The 16,855-nt window shown below is 37.4% G+C and overlaps 2 protein-coding genes across 2 annotated transcripts in view; both read right to left on the reverse strand.

Annotated features, from left to right (window-relative positions):
- The window catches only part of LOC143038136 (protein ILRUN), a 51,812-nt gene that overhangs the window by 28,221 nt on the left and 6,736 nt on the right, over positions 1-16,855 (reverse strand). Inside the window, exons 2-3 of the mRNA XM_076207141.1 lie at positions 10,181-10,300; positions 3,858-4,090 (exon numbers count right to left, since the gene is read on the reverse strand). Of these exons, the coding sequence (XP_076063256.1) occupies positions 3,858-4,090; positions 10,181-10,300 (353 nt within the window). The remainder of the gene's footprint in view (positions 1-3,857; positions 4,091-10,180; positions 10,301-16,855) is intronic.
- LOC143038153 (uncharacterized) overlaps positions 4,472-16,855 on the reverse strand; it is a 93,693-nt gene continuing 81,309 nt past the window's right edge. The window contains exons 2-4 of the mRNA XM_076207171.1: positions 7,702-8,800; positions 5,383-5,471; positions 4,472-4,641 (exon numbers count right to left, since the gene is read on the reverse strand). Coding sequence (XP_076063286.1) covers positions 4,472-4,641; positions 5,383-5,471; positions 7,702-8,492 — 1,050 coding nt within the window. The 5' untranslated portion in view covers positions 8,493-8,800. The remainder of the gene's footprint in view (positions 4,642-5,382; positions 5,472-7,701; positions 8,801-16,855) is intronic.

A 16,855-nucleotide genomic window follows, 5' to 3' on the forward strand; every position in this document is an offset into this window, starting at 1 on the left:
CACTACGGTAAATATAACAAAAGAAACAATTAAAAGGTGTATAGACAAACTCAAAGTTAATAAAACACCAGGGCCTGACGGTTGGCATCCAAGAATCTTAAAGGAAATGAAAAATGAGATTGTTGTTCCATTAGAAATTATTTTCAAGAAATCCATCATATCCGGAGATGTCTCAAGAGAATGGAAGCTAGCTAACGTTACTCCCATATTCAAAAAAGGTGACAAAAAGAAACCAAATAACTATAGGCCTATTAGTTTGACTTCGATCGTAGGAAAAATAATGGAAACTATCATCAGAGATGCTATCGAATATCATTTAGAAAGTAACCGTTTGATAAAGGATAGCCAACATGGTTTCAGACGGAAACGTTCTTGCGTGACTAACTTACTCGAATTCTACAACACAGTTGTCTCGAATTATGACAAAAGAAACAATATAGATTTAATATATCTAGACTTTGCAAAAGCTTTTGATACCGTCCCACACGAAAGACTACTTACTAAATTAGCTTTGCATGGAATAAGTGGTAGCCTATTAGGTTGGACTAGTAATTGGTTGAAAGGTCAAAAACAGAGAGTTGTTTTAAATGGAAAAACTTCTGGATGGAAAAGTGTTGCAAGTGGAGTTCCTCAGGGTTCCGTTCTTGGGCCACTTCTATTCATAGTATATATAAATGATATAGACCATGGACTAAAATCTACTGTTTCCAAATTTGCTGATGATACAAAACTGTGCGGAGTGGCAAATGATCACTCAAACCAATTAGATATTCAAGAAGATTTAGATCAATTACAGCAATGGTCTGAAAAGTGGCTAATGAAATTTAACACAAGTAAATGCAAGGTAATGCACATAGGTAAAAATAACAGTAAGTACGATTACAAGTTATTTGGAAATTCGTTAACAAAAGTGGATAGTGAAAAAGATCTCGGCGTAATTATCAGTAACGACCTCAAATCATCCAAGCAGTGTATTTCAGCCTCTGAGAAAGCAAATAAGATTCTGGGACTGATTGCGCGATCTTTTGATTTCAAAAGTCCATCACTCATTAACAAGCTATATAAATCGTTAGTTCGTCCACATTTGGAATATGCTGTTTCCGTATGGTCACCGAATCTCATTAAAGACATTGACAGACTGGAAAAAGTACAACGGCGAGCCACAAAACTGATTCCAAATATAAAAAATAAATCATACGAAAATCGACTTAAGCACATGAATCTGTTTTCCCTAAAAAAGCGTAGACTCAGAGGTGACTTGATACAGGTCTTTAAGATTTTAAAGGGAATTGACAACATCAAAAGTGACCAAATTTTCACATTGAATGAGAATCAGACAAGAAACAATGGTCTCAAACTGTCCGGAAATAGATTCAATTTGGAAGTAGGTAGAAACAACTTTGCCAACCGTGTAGTTAATGAATGGAATAAACTTCCTGCACAGGTAGTGCAATGTAGTTCAGTTCGAAGCTTTAAGAATCATTTAGATAAATACGTAAGTAAGATGCTGTAATTATTATAATTTATGTTATATTATTTGTTTTTGTTTTGTTATCATTTGTCTGTCTGATTTTCATTTATTATTAGTTATATGTCAATTTATTATCATTTACTATTTACCTGCTTGTTTGTTATTCAACTATACCAATGCATTTATTTATGTATTTTAATTGTTATTTACATTGTTATAGTTTTAATTTATTATTAATATGATTTTTTTTTTTTTTTTTTTTTTGCATCCGACCTAGATATGGATCAAAAGGTCTCCTGTCGGCATGCTTTGCCTTTGTAATCCTTTGTAACTTCCTCCAGTGTCTTTGCTCTATGACCAACTCACTGCCACCTCCACTTGTACATCCCATCACCCCACTTTTGCTACTGTTCAGTTTCAGCCTCTACTCTCATACTATATCCTACCCCACCACCAACTACGCATAACCCTCCTTTGACCCAGTCACAAGCAGACAACTGGCTCACCTCCCAACACTCTCCAAACTCCTGCCTATCACCCTCACATTCACCTTCCATGCACACATTGAACAGCCATGACATGAGAACTTCAGCACAGCCCTACCTTCACCCTAAGCCACTTACTCCTGCTATTTCCAACTCAAACACGAGCCCCCACAACTAATCCCTAACAGCCTTCTCCACATTCCATTCATCATCCCCCCAACTCTCCACACCTTTCTCCAAAATGTCTTCCCATTCATTTCAAAATTCTAACCCCCCCCACACACACATCTGCTCTCCTCTCTCCCCTACCACCACCCTGTGTCATGATTCTCCTCTCTTTCTTTTGCATCTCTCACTTGTCTCCCCATTTCCATCCTGTAGCCAATCTTTGCATGCTGCCCCTCACCTCCTCATCACACCATTTGCTCCACCACTACCCTCCCCACCAACACATCATCTGTATGCAATTCACTTCATCTCTGAAACATACTTATTCTTCTACAGTGAGTCCTCGTTATACGGTACATATGCATTCCTGAAAACCTTACCGCAAATTGAAATTACCTTATACTGAACCCAAGTTTCGACTTATGGCAGACGTACCTTCTCCCTGCTCTTTCCTCTTCCAAATATCTAATTTTACCTCCAAAACACGAGCGGATACCGTATCTGTGAATCTTTCTTACTGTAAATAGAATTGAGGGTGGTAATTACCAAATACTGTAACTGTGAATTTACTGGATAAAGAATTACCGTATAAGGAGGACTCACTGTACTCGTGTTTCCCTTCTATCCCTCACTACCTTCCCACAATTCTTTAAACTTCTCTTGGTATTTTTTCTCTTTATCCTCATTTAATTTGTTTACTCTGAGTACTACCTTCCTCTCTTTCTTTCTCCAGTTTTCCCCCATTCTCAATTCCCCTTCTACAAAAAAAAAAAAAAAAAAAAAAAAAAAAAGTATATATATATTTATATATATATATATATATACATATATATATGTTCAGAACTCTTCCGATCCTCCCTTTGGGCACCACCACATAGATCAATAATGCCTCTCAACCACCATCCCTCCATCGCCCTTTCCCACAAATGCATAGCTCTCTTCTTAAACACTGTGTGTGCTATCATCAACTCCCTTTCTAAACACATCTCCAGCATTACTACTATAATTTTTCCTTGATAACCCAAATCTCACTATGGACTGGTTTTATTAGCAACTTGCCGGTGGTATTTTTTTCTTAGCTTGGTTAATTTTTCTGTAAGTTTTTGAGCAAATGGATCATAGACCTCATGCCACAAGATTTTACAAGTTACTGAGAGAGTCTGGTTGCAGTGAACAAGAAGCCAGCATGTTTATGTACAAAAAGATTCCAGAAATTAGTTTTTGGACTATTTGGCCAAAATTATCACAATTTTTTTTTTAAATAATCAATATACAGTAAACCTTAATTGTATCAAACTAATTGGGGGAAGGGTTGGCTGTTATATCTGAAAATATGTATTGTACGTATATATGTATTTAAATTTCCCATACGTCTGTTATCCATACCAATCCTTGGACCATATATACCACCCTTGTTTGTTATATCAGTCAAATGGTCAATTGGTCTCACTGGGATAAATATAACCAAACAGCAGTGTAACAAGTTTTGGTATACCAAGTTTTTACTGTATCACATTTTCCAATATCCATTAAACAATTGATCTTCAGGGGATGGAGGTGGACAAATACAAATAACTAGAAAACTTAAAACAAAATTTTATGTGATACTTCATATACAGATACCAAACGCCATATCATGATGTATAATTTTCTCTAGAAATTTTCACATTTTTTCAGATCCTTGATAATTTTTAATATTTTTAATATATAACCAAACTGCATCTCTGACTCACCTCCGAAGAAGTTGCCTTGTGTTGTCGTCATCCTCCACTTGGATGAATACAGCCCTGTTGCGCTAGGTGATACCATTTCTACAGATACATCACAAAACTGCCCTGGTGCTAGGGGAGATCCTACTTCTACACGTTCCCCTGCCCCTAGGCGCTCTCCGCCAGTGAAGATTAGACAACATCCAGAAGGCCAAGGCTCCTCCCCACTATTCTGGATTCTCCATGTCTTAATAAATCTGTAATAAACATAATTACTTAACACCTGACAAATAAATATAAATAAAGGAATAATTAAATAAATCAATGAATAAACAAACATTATATACATCTAATGTCGCCACTTGGGGATGAGGTCGGAATGATGGTAGATAGAGTCTGCTTGGCAGAAGTGGCTTTGCTTGGATTACAGGCACATGTTCAATTCCCTCCTTCAAGAAACTCTCCATAAGTTAAGGTGGCACCAATACCTGGCCTCCTTCAAAGTGAACATTTCACTCTTAATTGTATCACCAATGACACCAATAAACTCATTTTACTTTGCTTTTGTGTGTGTATGTATTGCCTCCATGCTTCTTCTCTTAACTCAATAAAAACGGGGTACTCACTTATCTCTCTTCTTAACCTGATGCTCTAGCCAGTGCTTTTCCTATTGGTGTTGTCTTGAAGACTGTATTGAGCATCAGTTTAAACTTTAAAGAAAGAGTGACTGCTTTCTTATGCATTTTACTGCAGGAATGTTTCACAACACTGTCCTTTTTCAGGTCCAATCCTGTCACTCCAATGATGCCTGGTTAAAATTATGTAGTGATCTAAGTCTAGCTTGATGTGCTACACATCTTGCTCCTAATGTTGTTTAACCTCCCAGTTTTCTCCATACTTGATCCATTCCCAGTTCTGGTCTATCTCCTTAATATAACCTTCCACAGTAACTACACAAATCAATGACATTTTCGACGCTTACAAAATCAAACAATGGATCTAGTCTACATAATCCAGATACAGTAATTCCATGATAAATCCACATAGTCAAATTCAAATCACATATAAACATCAATGAATCTAGTCACAATAAGTCAAACCTAAAAAAATCCATAACAAATTCAGAATACTCCCATGACCTCAGCATTGAAAGATCAGGTCAGGAGTTGTAAATAACAACACAGCTACAGCACATGTGCAAAGATATGATTAACTGACCATGTGCATGCATATATCATGTCACTGCACTGCATTACACTAACACTCATGATGGTCAAAGTATAGCCATTAGTGTGTACATGTGTGTGGAACCTTGTATTAAGCCCCAGTCACAATATCACGATTCTCATCAAATGTCGTGAATTTGAAGAGCTGCAGGATGACATCACCTACAGTATTCTAGACTTCACTAAGGACAATTCAACAATGTGTCTAATATTAGTATAGGTTTAACTTCTCTTGGTTTGTCATTCAGCTTCTCAATGTATAATGCAAAACATTTGGAGAGAGAGAGAGAAAAGTAAACAAAGTAGTTTCTACTGAAACTCACTAAGCCATGTTAGTCTGACCATGGCTTCACCTTCATGTTTAGTACGCAGTGCATGCTGGAAGCATGCATGCAGTGTGTGACTTGGCAGTCTGTACAAATGCATGTTCATTACAGGCTTACATTGTGTTTTTCATATCAGCACTTCACAGGGAGCACTAACTTAGTAATTCAGATTACAGGGCTAGTCAAGTGTAAATGAATTCACCTAAAAACATGAACATTTTCATTTGCATCACAGCAATTGCAATTCATAAAAAAATACATATAGCAAATGGCTGAAAAAATGCATTGTGAATTGTGATGCAATACCAGGAAAATTATTCCATGTGTGTGTGTGTATTTACCCAGCTGTATTTTACGGGAAGGGGAGCTATGCTCGTGGTGTCCCGTCTTCATATCTCATTTTATCTAAACTATTTTTAAATTCATGTATTGTTTTTGCACACACCACTTTCTCATCTAACTTGTTCCAACTGTCTATTACTCTGTAAGGAAAGCTGTTCTTTTTCAGATCTCTTCTATAGCTGTCTTTCTTGATTTTCTTTCCGTGTCCTCTTGTATTTCTATCATCCCATTTTATCAGATTCTCTCTATCAGTAATTTCTATGCCTTTCATGATTCTGTAAATAGCTATCAAATCACCTCTCTTCTTTGCTCTAGTGTCTGTAGCCCAAGTTTTGCTAGTCTCTCTTCATATGATAGTTTTGAGAGTGTTGGTGCCAATTTTGTAATTGCTCTTTGTATTCTTTCAAGTTTCTTTATACATTCTTTTGTACTTGGTGACCATATCGTTGCTGCATATTCCAATCTTGGTCTTATCAGGGTGATTAGAATTTTCTTCACCATTTCTTCATCCAGGTATGTAAATGCAACTTTGATTGTTCTTATTAAATTATAAGTTTCTCCAAAAATCTTATTTATATGTTTCTCAGGTGACATATTATTCATAACAATGACTCCCAGGTCCTTCTCATTTTCTACTTTTTTTTATTCCTTCTTCTCCCAATTTATATGATCCTGTTATTCTGTTTTTGCTTTTTCCAAATTCCATTATACTACACTTTTTTTGTATTGAACTCCATCTCCCACTTCCTACTCCATTCCTGTACTTTATTTAGATCTCTCTGTAGTGATTCATAATTTTCCGTGTTCACTCTTTTCAGTAGTTTTGCATCATCTGCAAAGAAGCTCATATAGCTTTCAATTCCTTCATCCATATCATTAATATATATAGCAAACATTATTGGGGCCAGAACTGTTCCTTGCGGAACACCGCTTATTACTTCATCCCATTTTGAGTGTTTGTCTCTTATCACTACTCTCATTTTCCTTTCTTGCAAAAAGTCTTCCATCCAATTAAGCAGTTTGCCCTGTATTCCTCCTTCAGTTTCTAATTTCATAAGCAACTTCTTATGTGGTACTTTGTCAAAAGCTTTTTTTAGGTCTAGAAATGCACAATCAGCCCATCCATCTCTTTCTTGTTTTATATCTATTAGCCTTGAATAGAAACATATTAAATTGGTGACGCATGATTGTCCTTGTCTGAATCCAAATTGCCTTGGATTTAACACGTTTTTTTCTAAATATTTTACCCATCTATTTTTGACAATTCTTTCACAAATTTTTGCTATTGTACTTGTTAGAGAGACTGGTCTATAGTTGGTAGGGTCTTCTTTATTTCCTCCTTTATATATAGGTACTATATTTGCTTTTTTCCAATCTTCTGGAACTTTTCCTTCTTTCAAGGAACTGTTTATTATGCTATGTATTTTGTCTGCCAGTTCATTCCTGCATTCTTTCAAAATCCAGTTTGCTATTTCATCTGGTCCATGCGATTTTCTGACATCAAGATTACTCAAGTGTTTCAATATTTCGTTCTTTGTTACTTCTATTTCTTTCATGGGAGGGACTTTCTCTTTCCATTTGATCTCTTCAGGTTGTATGTTCTCCCTTGTAAACACGGATTGAAAATGTTTGTTCATAATTTCCGCCATTTCAATTTCCTCTGTGTATTCAACTCCTCCTTGTCTTAATTTCTCCAAGTCTTGTTTGTTTTTCAATTTGTTGTTTACAAATCTGTAAAATAGTTTTGGTTGATCTTTACACTTTTCTATGACATCTTTTTCATATTTTCTCTTTTCCTCTCTGCACGTTTGTACATATTCATTTCTATAACAAGTATATATTTTCCATTTTTCAGGCCTTCTGTCTTTTTTCCATCTGGTCCAAGCTTTGTCTCTTTTGTCTTTTAACTCCCTACAACTTTTATTGTACCAGCATTTTACATATTCTTTTTCTTGTTTTTGTCTTGGGACATACTTTTCCACTCCTTTTTTGTAAAATGTTGTCAAAATATTCCATTTTTCTTCCACTGTTGTTTCTTCTTTGTATATTTCTTCCCAGTTTTCTTTTTGAAAGAATTCTCTTATTTTATCAAAGTTTGTTTTTTCATACATCATTCTTCCTTTTCTGTATTGTTCATTTCTTTTCATGTATTTTTCTTCATTTAGTTCCAGTTCAATCAATATGTGGTCACTTTTACTTATTGGTGTTTTATATTCAATCTTGTCCACTATTCTAGGTTCAGATGTAATTATTAGGTCTAGTCTCGATGGTTCTTCCTCATTTCTATACCTAGTGTTCTCCTGTATCCACTGTGTCATTGTATTGTCAGTAATCATCTCAAGTAGAGCATTTCCCCATGAGCCGTCTCCACCCTTTACTGTCATCTCTTCCCAGCAGATTTCTTTGCAATTAAAGTCGCCCATCATAACTATTCTTCCTCCATCTTCCATTATCTTATTTAATGTTATCTTTGTGTCCTCTAACATACTTTTATGTTCACTCTCTTCCCACGAGGCTGTTTTCGGAGGCACATAATTTATCACAAACTTTCTGCTCTTCTTATCTCTGTCTTCCACTTCGATCATAATCATCTCTACTGTATTCTTTCCATATGTGACACATCTCACGTTTATATCCTTCTTAGTCAGGAACATAACTCCACCCCCTTGCTTTGTCTCTCTGTTTCTAATCCAATAATCATATGCATCATGTCCTACACTGTTGGGTGGTAGTGGACCTTTTAATTTTGTTTCTACAATTCCCATTATGTTCGGTTCTTTTTCCTTCAAATAGTCATTCAGCTCATTCAATCCTGTTATTAATCCATCTATATTTGTGTGAGACACACTTAGTTTTCTGCCACTTCCATTGTGTTCTCTGTTTCCCTTTTGTTTTTCTCTTGTATGTCAAATTTCCTTAGTTTCATATTCACTACTCTCCAATAGAATCTCTCTTTTTCTGACTCTGTTCTGTTCTTGTTTTTTTTACCTTAGCTTCAAGTCTTTTCTCTTTTTCTTCCTCTCTTTCCTCTTTATTCATTTCCCTTTTTATCCATACCTTTTTATATTGTTCACTTGTTGCTAGTTTCCCTGTTTTGGATAAGATATTCTCTGCCGTCGTTTGTGACCTGAATTTAATCTTAATTGGTCTGGTCTTATCTGTACTATACTTTTTGAGTCTGAACTTCTCTTCGATTTGTTTCATTATTTCTGGTTCATCTTCCTGAACTAATTGTAGTAAACTGCTTACTTTTTCATTTTCCTCTTTGATTCTTGAGGTTCTATCTGGGTTATGTTTCTCTTCCATTCCTAATATAATTATACATTTCTTTTTGTCTGCTAAGTCTCTTACAATATTCTCCTTCTGTCTCATCACTTTGATAACTGAGTCTTCAGTTTGTTCTTTCATTTGCTGTTTAATTATATCAGTAAATGCAACTTTACTGTTTTCTTGGATTGTCTTCCAACTCTTAGCTTCTTTAGCTATGGCCTCTGTTTTCTTTATTATTCCTCTTTAATTCTTTATTCTCCTCTTTTACTTCTTTTAACTGTCTTTTTAGTTCTTCTATTTCCTTAATTAAGTTTTTGTTTGCCTTCTCTAGTGCTTCCAATCTTTCAACCCTTTCAGCCATTTTTGACATTCTACCGAACCTACTCTCCCAATGTTCAGTCATTTGTTCAAGTTTTTCTTCGAGTCTTGCCAGTCGGGGGAGGTTGGTATCCTCCCCCCCCCTCCTTAAATCCCTGGAAATTATTATCCTCACCTTCTATTGTGCTACTCATATCTAAGTTTCTAATCTTTACATTTTTGTTAGACCCTTCATCGTCACTAAACTGGTCCGGCCCTCTTTTGTTTACATGGCGTCTGCCTGCCTGGACCAAGTCCTCTCCTTCCTCATTTCCTTCCATTTCCCTCAGTAATCCCTCCCCTTCTCCTTTTTTCTCACTTTCCCACTACACCACGAGCAATTCCACCCCCCTGTAAATACAATAGGTACTTCCTTTGCTTTGGGATCCACGAAAATTTCACTTTTTCTTCAGAACGTCCTCTACGCCATCCATCCGATGAAGTGTGTGTGTGTGTGTGTGTGTATATATAAACATATAATAATGACGTTTTGGTTTATAGTCACACACTTGCACTTTCAGAAAGGGCTTTTTGAAGCAGGGAATTAAATGTATGACCAAACCCGCAAATCTACACTGATAACATTTACATAATATTTTTCTTTTAACCCACTCATTTAGCTGAGGGCCTAAGCCAAAAGTACATCAAATTGCACAACATAGATGACACAACACTAAGTGGAAGATGAAATGAACCTCAAAATTCAATGTACAAATGTGCATGAGAGACTAGTAAACATGATCATTTATATGGTTAAGGAATGAAGAATATATAAATCTTAAGTCTTAAGAACTGCAAATGAAAAGTGTGAGGGTATAATGCACACCTGGTATTTGGCGGTACACTTTCTCCTTCTCCAATGGTGATATCACGTACAAAGGTCATTTGAGGAAGTTTGGCAGCACCCTGAAGGTCTAGGAAGGCACACACTGCTGCCTGTAGGTTCCTGTTGGTTTAATAAGAGGTATTATAGACTGTAGTAATGTGTCCAAACCATCCCAATAATGTCTTTCATATGTCCTATCTGCAAGCTCCCTTTCTATCAACACTCTCCCCCTCACCTTGTTTCATTCTATCAATCCTTCTAACACCCACTCTTCTCAGACACTTCATCTTAAACACATTCAAACCTTCCCTATCTACCTTCATTCCAAGTCTCTGCCCCACAGTGTCAAAGGCACAATCCCCTCTTCACATAATCTTCTCTTCGCATTCATTCCCAGATACCTATTTCTCATGACACTTTTCAATTCCCCAAGACATTTACTTGCTTTCTTCACTTTACAATTTACCTACACCCCCACTCCTCTATTTCCTGCTACATGTGACCCTAAATACTTATAACTATCCACTTCCTCTAGCCTCTCTCCTCTAAGATTTCCTTCCAACTTACTGCCACCTTTTCCCCTTGTACACCTTACTTTTACCCACATCTACTTTCAACTTCCTCCTATCACATACTTTCACAAACACTGTCACTAACTACCTTAGACCGTCCTCTGACCCTGCTACAAGAGCAGTGTCAACTGCAAACAGCAACTGGCTTATTCCTCTTTTCCCTCTATTATCTCTATCTCTAATCCCCTGCCCAACACCCTAAGATTCACCTTCCATACCATCCATCCATGTACAAACTGAACACATGACATGACCCTGATGCAGTCCCACTTTTGCCTTGAACCACTCACTCTCGCAGTTTACAATTCTAACAATAGCTTACTTTCTTGATTATTGACTGCCTTTAACAGCTTTCCCCCAATCCCATATATCTGCAATACCTCCCATAGTGCCTTCCTGTCTATCCTGTCATAAGCCTTCTCTAAAACCATATAGGCCCAAAAAGCATCCTTACCTTTTGACAAAAACTTTTTGTAAATCTGCCTTACCACAAAATTTTGATCCATTCATCCTCTACATTTGCTAAACCCACACTGCTCCTTGTCAATTATCTTCTTTGTTCCTCTCCTAATTCTCTTAATCAAAATCCTCCCCTGTGTCTTTCTCACCACAGTTAATAAAGATCCCTCTAAAACTAATATATTTGCATTTTCTCCCTGTCCTTTGTATAGCAAAACTAAATAAGCACCCTCCCTTCCCTTAGACACATTAAACAACCTCACTAGCCAATCTGCATCTGCTATGACAGTTCCTACCTGTCAGACACTGCACAACACCTATCTGAATGTCACAAATAATCCTTCCCTTAATCTCCTTCATATTCAACAACCATCTAAAATATTCTAACCATCTTCCCCTTGCCTTCTTCACCTTCATTAACATCTGCCCATCTACGCCTTTTAGTTTTTCCCTCTTTGCCTGACTCACCCCCCACTCACTCTCTTCACCTCCTTCCAAAACATTTTATTCTTTTCAAAACTTTCTGTCATACTCCTACTTCATTTTGCATTTGCTCTCTTCTTTTCTTCCTTATCTCAAGCTTTGCTTCTCCTCTCTTTTTCTTGTACCACTTATATGCTTCCCAAGTCCTACATATATACATATCCAAAACTCTTTCTCCCTTAGTTAGAAAAAAGGTCAATCCTCCACTCCCACTCCCATCTTAACTTGGCCACTCCTGGATGACAGGTCATCCCTGCATCTCATGAAATCGGTGACCCCCCCCTGGCCGCCACCACTGTCCCTTCTGGATGGAAAAGTGTTGCAAGTGGAGTTCCTCAGGGTTCCGTTCTTGGGCCACTTCTATTCATAGTATATATAAATGATATAGACCATGGACTAAAATCTACTGTTTCCAAATTTGCTGATGATACAAAACTGTGCGGAGTGGCAAATGATCACTCAAACCAATTAGATATTCAAGAAGATTTAGATCAATTACAGCAATGGTCTGAAAAGTGGCTAATGAAATTTAACACAAGTAAATGCAAGGTAATGCACATAGGTAAAAATAACAGTAAGTACGATTACAAGTTATTTGGAAATTCGTTAACAAAAGTGGATAGTGAAAAAGATCTCGGCGTAATTATCAGTAACGACCTCAAATCATCCAAGCAGTGTATTTCAGCCTCTGAGAAAGCAAATAAGATTCTGGGATTGATTGCGCGATCTTTTGATTTCAAAAGTCCATCACTCATTAACAAGCTATATAAATCGTTAGTTCGTCCACATTTGGAATATGCTGTTTCCGTATGGTCACCGAATCTCATTAAAGACATTGACAGACTGGAAAAAGTACAACGGCGAGCCACAAAACTGATTCCAAATATCAAAAATAAATCATACGAAAATCGAATTAAGCACATGAATCTGTTTTCCCTAAAAAAGCGTAGACTCAGAGGTGACTTGATACAGGTCTTTAAGATTTTAAAGGGAATTGACAACATCAAAAGTGACCAAATTTTCACATTGAATGAGAATCAGACAAGAAACAATGGTCTCAAACTGTCTGGAAATAGATTCAATTTGGAAGTAGGTAGAAACAACTTTGCCAACCGTGTAGTTAATGAATGGAATAAACTTCCTGCACAGGTAGTGCAATGTAGTTCAGTTCGAAGCTTTAAGAATCATTTAGATAAATACCTAAGTAAGATGCTGTAATGATTATAATTTATGTTATATTATTTGTTTTTGTTTTGTTATAATTTGTCTGTCTGATTTTCATTTATTATTAGTTATATGTCAATTTATAATCATTTACTATTTACCTGTTTGTTTGTTATTCAACTATACCTATGCATTTATTTATGTATTTTATTTGTTATTTTTACATTATTATAGTTTTAATTTATTATTATTATTATGATATATATATATATATATATATATATACATATATATATATATATATATATATATATTTTTTTTGCATCCGACCTAGATATGGATCAAAAGGTCTCCTGTCGGCATGCTCCGCCTTTGTAATCCTTTGAATGGTAAACTCAAAAATATACAGGAAATGGTGAAACTATGCCATGGAAATACAGAATACACAGAAGATCTAGAAATGGCTGAAGTCTTGAACAATCTCTTCAAGTCTGTTTTCACTAGAGAAAAAGTACAGCATTGGGATGAAGGGAGTGAGTTCCCCCACGAGGGAAATAAAAATAACACAAAAAGAAATAATGGATCAATTAACAAACTTTGATGTTAGGAAATTGCACGGCCCAGATGGTATTGCAAATTGGATACTAAAAGAATTCAAAGAAGAACTAATGGACAAAATATACATACATACATATAACAAGGCTTTTTCCCCCTTACAAGGGAGGTAGCCAAAAAGGAAAAGGCATAAAATCATTCCCACCCATTCCATCCATAAATACACTCCACACCCCTCCACCCTCCCTCTTAGCACCTCCTGGATGACAGGTCATCCCTGCACCTTGTCCACTGCCCTGGGTCAGAAGCAGTGTCACAAGACACAGCACATCTACAGCAAGGCTGCTTCATTAAATTGGCGACCCCCCCCTCTCCGTCCACCCATGCATAAAAGGAGAAGACGGGGAGAAATCCCTTCGGGCTGCGTCAAATTTTGCTCACACACACTATCTCACCCATCCCCCTGCCTATTCCACCTCATGCATCACATCATCATTCGTATAGCATACAACCATTCTCCATTCACCCCTGTCTTCTGTCCTCTCCCGTCCTTCCTCAACAGACATGCCCCTCTTCCCCAAAGCCCCCTTCACCCCATCCATCCACCTCATCCTAGGACGTCTCCTCATGTTCACTCCCTCCACATCTGCCTTCCATACCTCTCTTACTAGTCATTCTTCACTCACTCTTTCCACGTGTCCAAACCATCCTAATAATCTTTCATCAACCCTATCTCCCAACTCCCTTTCCACCCCTGTTCTCCTCCTCACCTCCTCATTTCTCACTCTATCCAGTCTAGTAATCTCCATCATACTTCTCAGACACCTCATCTCAAACACATTCAAACTCCTTCTCTCTTCCTCTCTTATGTTCCATGTTTCTGCCCCATACAGTGCTGTTGGCACAATCACTCCTTCATACAGTCTCCTCTAAGCATCCATTCCCAAATGTTTATTCCTCATTACACTTTTTAATCCACCAAGGCATTTACTCGCTTCTCTCAATCTACATTCTACCTCCACCTCCACTCCACCTTTTCCTCCCACATTTGCACCCAAAATATACAACATAATAATTTGCTCACTCAAAGAAGGAAAAATATCAAAATACTGGAAAAATGCCAACATTGTACCAATATATAAAGGAGGAAACAAGGAAGAACCAACTATTTACAGATTAGTCTCCCTCACAAACACTATAGCCAAAATTTGTGAAAAAATGATCAAGAGTAGATGGGTAATTTGTGAAAAAATGATCAAGAGTAGATGGGTAAAGCACCTTGAAGAAAACAATATAATAAACGAGACAATTTGGATTCAGGCAGGGAAGATCATGTGCTACGAATTTAATCTGTTTCTACTCAAGACTAATAGATATAATACAAGAGAGGGATGGATGGACCAAGTGTGCTTTCCTAGACATACAAAAAGCCTTCGACAAAGTACCGCACAAAAAATTACCCGTCTGGGGTATTGGCTGCTTGTTATTGTGGCAAAGTAACATGCAGTTGATACTTTAGGGTCTATATGGGGTGCCCCTATGGACCAGAGCCACACATAATTTTGTCTATGATAGAGGAAAACTCTTCATAGAGAAATGATGACACTTTTATACAGTTGAACCTCAAAAGCCTGGACTAATTGGGGGGAAGGGTGGTCCGGTCATGCCAAAAGTCCGGTCATTGAAAATATCGCCCTAACACCTGTAGATTTTCATAGCAGTATACATATAGGTAATGTATGATATGGCATAGAAACACATAAGAATAATACTCTAACACTGTAATAATAACAATACTGTAATAATAATACTAATAATTCTGTAATAATAACTAATACAGGCATGTGAATGTACTGCATATACAGTGTACTGTACTGTATTTTTTAGTACGTACATTGCAAATATTGGAAGGTTTGCACGCGGGACAGTGGTGGCGGCCAGGGTTGCCGCATTTTCTACACTACCGTGTAGAATGGGAGTGTTGCCATACCGGGGCATACATTTTTCTCGGGCGTGTGCAGACTTTCATAGCAAGATATACTTGTCAAACTTTGACAAAATGTTGGTTCTAGTTTTTTTTATTCTTGAATGTATATAAGGCCCCCATGCCCTAACATATTCAGTAAGATATAAAAATATATATATATTTTTTATATTATTATCGCTAAAAGAAAGCTGAAACTTTAGCATAGAATTTTTTTCTACACGGTGAAAACGTATCTTTTGGGGTATAATATTTTATAAGTAACACAATTACCAATAAAAGTCATATTTTGATGTACCATTTATTATTTGATAACTAGTTCTATGATTTTTAAACAAAAGTTTGAGTTTTTGAATGTTTTTAACAACCCGCTATGTAGAAAAAATTTCCTCATGTCCTTGTGCAGTTGCCACATGCCGCTATTTTACTAAGTTTTGGTACAAAATTCTACGAAACGGCAGCCATGATGGCAGCTTGACTGGGCCGGGTTTGAGTACACGTGTACGGCCGTCGCTGCCACCTACCGGACAAATAGGGAACTTTGCTTGAAAAGTCCGCCCTTTGTTCATTTCGACTGGTCATATGAGGGTCCGGGCATTCGGGGGCCGGGCTTTCGAGGTTCGACTGTACTATGACTGTCCCTCCGTTATGCTGTCCCCCAACCCCTTGCTGCTGTCCTGTACCATTTCTCTGAGTATTCGTTTTCTGCTGTGGGGGAATTCCCTGTGGTGGGGGAAAAGAACACTGCTACCAAGTATTTCCACTTGGATCGTAAGAGGCGAGAAGAAAGGGACGGGGAGTGGGACTAGGCATCCTTCTCCTTGTAGCCCCACAGGGGACATTCCTAAAAGAAAAAGTAAAGGCATAAGAGGGTCTGGCAGTTTTCCGACCAGCACCCTAAGGTTTGGGTCTTTTAATGTGCGTGGATGTGGTACAGATGAGAGTAAAAGGGAAGAGATAGGTAGTATGTTTGTGAGAAGAAAGATGGATGTGTTGGCTTTGAGTGAAACTAAGTTGAAAGGGAAGGGTATGTGTAAGTTTGGGAGTGTAAGTGGGAGGTTATCAGGAGTGAAGAGAGGGCGAGGGAGGGAAGGGGTGGCTATTCTAGTAAGTGAAGAGATAGGTAAACGTGTAGTGGAGTGGAAGGAGGTTTCCTCAAGGATAATGTGGATGAAGGTGAAACTGGGAAAGGAGATGTGGGTCTTTGTAAGTGCATATGGGCCTGGCAGTGAGAAGAGTGTAGAAGGGAGGCCTTTTGGATAGATTTAAATGAGTGCATAGAGGATTTAGGGAGAAATGTCAATATAATAGTACTGGGAGACCTTAATGCTAGGGTAGGAAATGGTCCAATTGATGGAGTGGTTGGGAAATGTGGAGTTCCAGGAAAGAATCGTAGTGGAGAGTTGATGGTGGAAATGTGTCTAGAGAGTTGATGATAGCAAATACAGTGTTTCAGAA

Source organism: Oratosquilla oratoria, chromosome 23 (genome assembly GCF_046742065.1).
Source record: "Oratosquilla oratoria isolate Oo_2021 chromosome 23, ASM4674206v1, whole genome shotgun sequence".
Lineage (NCBI taxonomy): Eukaryota > Metazoa > Arthropoda > Malacostraca > Stomatopoda > Squillidae > Oratosquilla > Oratosquilla oratoria.